The sequence below is a fragment of the Ipomoea triloba genome, chromosome 3 (assembly GCF_003576645.1).
Source record: "Ipomoea triloba cultivar NCNSP0323 chromosome 3, ASM357664v1".
Taxonomy (NCBI): domain Eukaryota; kingdom Viridiplantae; phylum Streptophyta; class Magnoliopsida; order Solanales; family Convolvulaceae; genus Ipomoea; species Ipomoea triloba.
Window position 1 is genome coordinate 16,399,905 of NC_044918.1, and position 3,986 is coordinate 16,403,890.

The 3,986-nt window shown below is 36.6% G+C and overlaps 1 protein-coding gene across 1 annotated transcript; it reads right to left on the minus strand.

The window, feature by feature from the left end:
• Window positions 1-229: 229 nt before the first annotated feature.
• On the minus strand, window positions 230-3,677 carry LOC116011994. Its single transcript, XM_031251447.1, has 5 exons — window positions 3,477-3,677; window positions 1,979-2,545; window positions 1,437-1,525; window positions 769-868; window positions 230-681 (listed from the first exon to the last, which is right to left on the minus strand). The coding sequence occupies exons 1-5, from the start codon at window positions 3,621-3,623 to the stop codon at window positions 490-492; spliced, it is 1,095 nt and encodes a 364-aa protein (XP_031107307.1). The 5' UTR covers window positions 3,624-3,677; the 3' UTR covers window positions 230-489.
• Between the last annotated feature and the right edge of the window lie 309 nt (window positions 3,678-3,986).

Sequence of the window (3,986 nt, forward strand, 5' to 3'; positions counted from 1 at the left end):
TCTCTAATCTATAGGTTGAGAGCTTCACTCTTTTTTACTTAATTTTAGTGACATACAATTAGAAATTTGTTATTAAAAACTTCTTCAATGCCAATCATATATAGTCCAATTAAGTAATTATTCGTACTAGTGTCGAACAACATTGCACAGTTTTTCTTATTATTTACAGTAACATGATAATTAATTAATGATGATTGCATAAAGAAGTATAGAGAGAGCTTCACACATATATGAAGAAAGAGATGCCTATCTTTCCACTTAAAAGCAAGATTAATCTTTTCCCTTTAGTACATTCTGTTGATTAATTACTTCACCACCCAAAAAAGAACACTTAAATGAGTTTAATGAATTAATTAATCACTTAATAACAATGATTATAACATTTTGGAAGGTCATGGAAAACAACACTTCTGGAGTTCTGGCAAGTCTTCATAGTCCTCAATGGAGCACTAGTGTTGGAAAGGCTATATATACACAAAAATGAGAACTTCATCTTTCATGTGTCAAGGACTCGAGGGGGATTCTGCAGAATGAACCCTGAATAAGCTTCTGTAAAACTGAAATATAAGGATTACTTGAGCAGTCACTGAAAACCACTGTTTGTAAACTCCCACAAATGATCTGTCGAATGGTTTTAATTGCGTCGATGCTTCCAATTTCATAAGACGGTCCATCAACAACCTGCGACGATGAATCAAAGTAAAAGAGAGGTTTTTAAAGGAATGGTTGGCAAAAGGAAAAGGCAAAGGGAAAAGAAAATATTATTACCAGTAGAGAAACCCCAGAGATATTGATAGCGTTACATGAGACAAGCTCTTGAAGTCTCTCAGGTGTGGCAATAACAAACTCTGGTTCACAACTCTTCAGCCTGTAACCAACAAATTCCAATTGGAAGTGTATAAGAACTAAGAAGCAAGCATAAAGTGATTGGCATGCACAATAGATCACATATTTCTTCTAAGCAAATAAGTGATTGGTACTATTTTAGGATCTGCTGGAACAAATTACGAATCTACCATCTATGCTAATTGTTCAGACAGGATAATTCAAAAACCATGATTCTCCATTAAACGTCTAGAAAACTACCATCTTTACCAACTGCTCAGAGACAAAAGTTCAAAAGGTTACTGCTCTACATTACGCTAATGAGGCAATTGAAAAGGTTCGATTTCTCAAGTCACACTGATACGATTGTGCCCATCACAGAGGTGATAATATTCAGCAAAACATCAATATCTTGTCATAAACACTAGCAAGAAATTATCACAAGTCATAGTACTTGCTAAAAAATGCTTAATTAAATCTCTAATTTACATAAAAGGAAATATCTAATTTGATAGGAATCAACAAGGTTACCACAGGTGGGCCGTGGGCTGTACAAAGTATATTGGCTTTACAATAACCTAAAAAGGAGAAAGCAAGGACATTATACTGACCCCTGAATTTGATGATCCATGGAAGCACCTGGGTGCAAACTGATTGTATGAATTCCAAGTGTTTTCAAGGGCTTGCAAATTTGGCGTACCTAAACATAAATGAGACAGTCATCCACTGAATTCCAAATATAATTAAGACATAGCCATAAGCAGAATGTCCAAAATGACAAAAGTACAGTTTCAAATGCCAGGTAACATTGTTTCTTGTCCTTATGGTTCTCAATATTAAGTAGTCAGAAAATTTGTCTTTTGAAACCATTCTTGACAGCTTAGCAAAAATACACTATTATAATTTATAAATTGCATGATAAGCACCAATAGTCCAATACTACTAAAACCATCAATAATTTAAATTGCATGATAAGCGCCAATGCTACTAAAACCATCAATAATTTAAATTGCATGATAAGCACCAATTCATCTCATGGATCCAACTGGTAATTAATGCCATAAAATGCAGCACAGATCTAGAATCTTTAAACCATGGTTGTATAAATTCTTTGACATTAAAGTAATAAAAATTGCAGGAGAGAAGGTAGAACCTTAACAGCTTTCTCTTGAGAGGGAACAAGATACAGAAGGAAGGGGTTTGTCAATGATAGTCCTTCTTTCTCCTTTTTTGCTATAGTATCAGCAGCAGTTGATGCAATCCAAGCAATTTGCTCAATAGAAGAATGGGCTTGACTTGTATCTAAGATATCTTTTCCACTTGAATAACGCTTCCAAAATTCAATCCCCCATGAATAGGCAAAAAATGGCTTGCCACCCTTATCATTGGAGGCTCCATCATGTAGCATAGCATTCTGAATAGTGTTCAAGCATAACAGCAAGAACTTTGATGGACAGTCTGCATAGTTCTCAAAACTGTCCCCTTCAGCCTTTTCAATTATTGTATGTGCAGTCTGTAAATTATCAACTTGCATTATTTTGCATTCTTGATTCATGTTTGCATGAATTACATCAGTTGGCCTTTTATTTGGAGCTAGCTTTTTCTTGTCAACCCTCTTTTCTTTCTTGGAACCTGCCCGCTTTTTGTTCTTCACAGGATCTGATTTACCACTTTTGTCATTGAAGGGGTCCTCAGGCGTAGGTAGGCTGAAACACATGCCCTGTTGATTCAAAATAGACAAAATTTCCAACTCAAGAGAAGGAATCATAAACAACAGAGGTAGGGATAAACACTATCATGTGCCACATCCATCATTTATGCAAAAATTTGTTAACAAGCAATGAGAATAACACAAAAGAAAATGCTGAAATATATTGCAAAATCTTATTAGTTTTTAACCGACAAGTACAAAATATGATATTGAAATAAATTTCTCACACCTTAAATAGATAATCAAAAATATATTTCTTATTCCAAGGAACAGGAATAAAAACAATGCACAAAACCTAGTCATTCCTCAAGCTAAAGAAGACCTTTTGAGAAGAATCCACCTTATCATTGAGAAAGCAATTTGCAAAGTCATACCCTCATAGATTCTAACTCACCTCAACTAAGCTTTAATCCCAAATTAGCTGTAATCTGCTGTAAGATTCAATTTCCACATCCAACTCTCATTAACACAATCTCAGATTCTAACTCACCTCACCTAGCTCTTAATAGTAATCTACTATGAGTACTACCATTCTGCCAGCCTGCCACTACTAACCAGGGCATCCATGGATGATGTGTCTAAGCAAAACTGCCCAATTGATCTTGATATACTCTATCGATGCTCATCTTCAATTGGTGCCACATGCAATTTACTTCAAAGGTGCTCATTTCTATTCTCCATTCATTATGCATGTGTGTGCGCAGGCGAATATCCTGTTTCGGTTTTCCATTGCTTATATGTAAAAGATTCGACCTATATAGTTACCAGATTGGAGTTTGAAATAGCAGTCTGCTAGTACATTTGAGTCCAACTAGTGAGACGAAACTATGAAAGAGTATTTTAGCATAGTGTTCACAATCTAATAGAGATCCTAGCTCCAGTGAGAAACAAACCTCAAAAGATATCATTCAACAACAACAACAACAACAACAACAATTACCTGACACTTGCGGCGTTTGCCGGTCAAGCGGCGCTTCTTGGCGGCGATGATGGAGGCGATTCGATTGGAAACTTTGGAAGATTCGTCTTGCTTCCTTCTGATCTTTTTGTTCTTTCTTCTGTCAATAGAATCGTTGCTCTTCCCCATTGTTGGGCGGCGGCTGAGATGATTGGAGAAGGCGGTTGTTAATTCAGTTTTGCATAGTCTGTAGTGGAAGCGCTTATACGAAGTGGCGGATGAAGGGGGCAGGTAGGTTTGTTATTCGAGATGAAACTCAGGGGTGTTTTTGTAACTTCACCTGATGAAGTTGGGCTTTCTTCTTAGTGTGAAGGTCCAGGGCGTCTGGGCTATAAGAATAAGCCCAACAGAACATACAGTTAGAAGCCCACATTGGATTATGGATTGTGAACTGGGCTATAAGAACGCTAGTGGTTGCCTTATCCGGTGAGAAGGCAACCCAATTGCCTTTTCTGTTGATTCGTCGCTTTATTGCAAAAAGTATCATCGGAG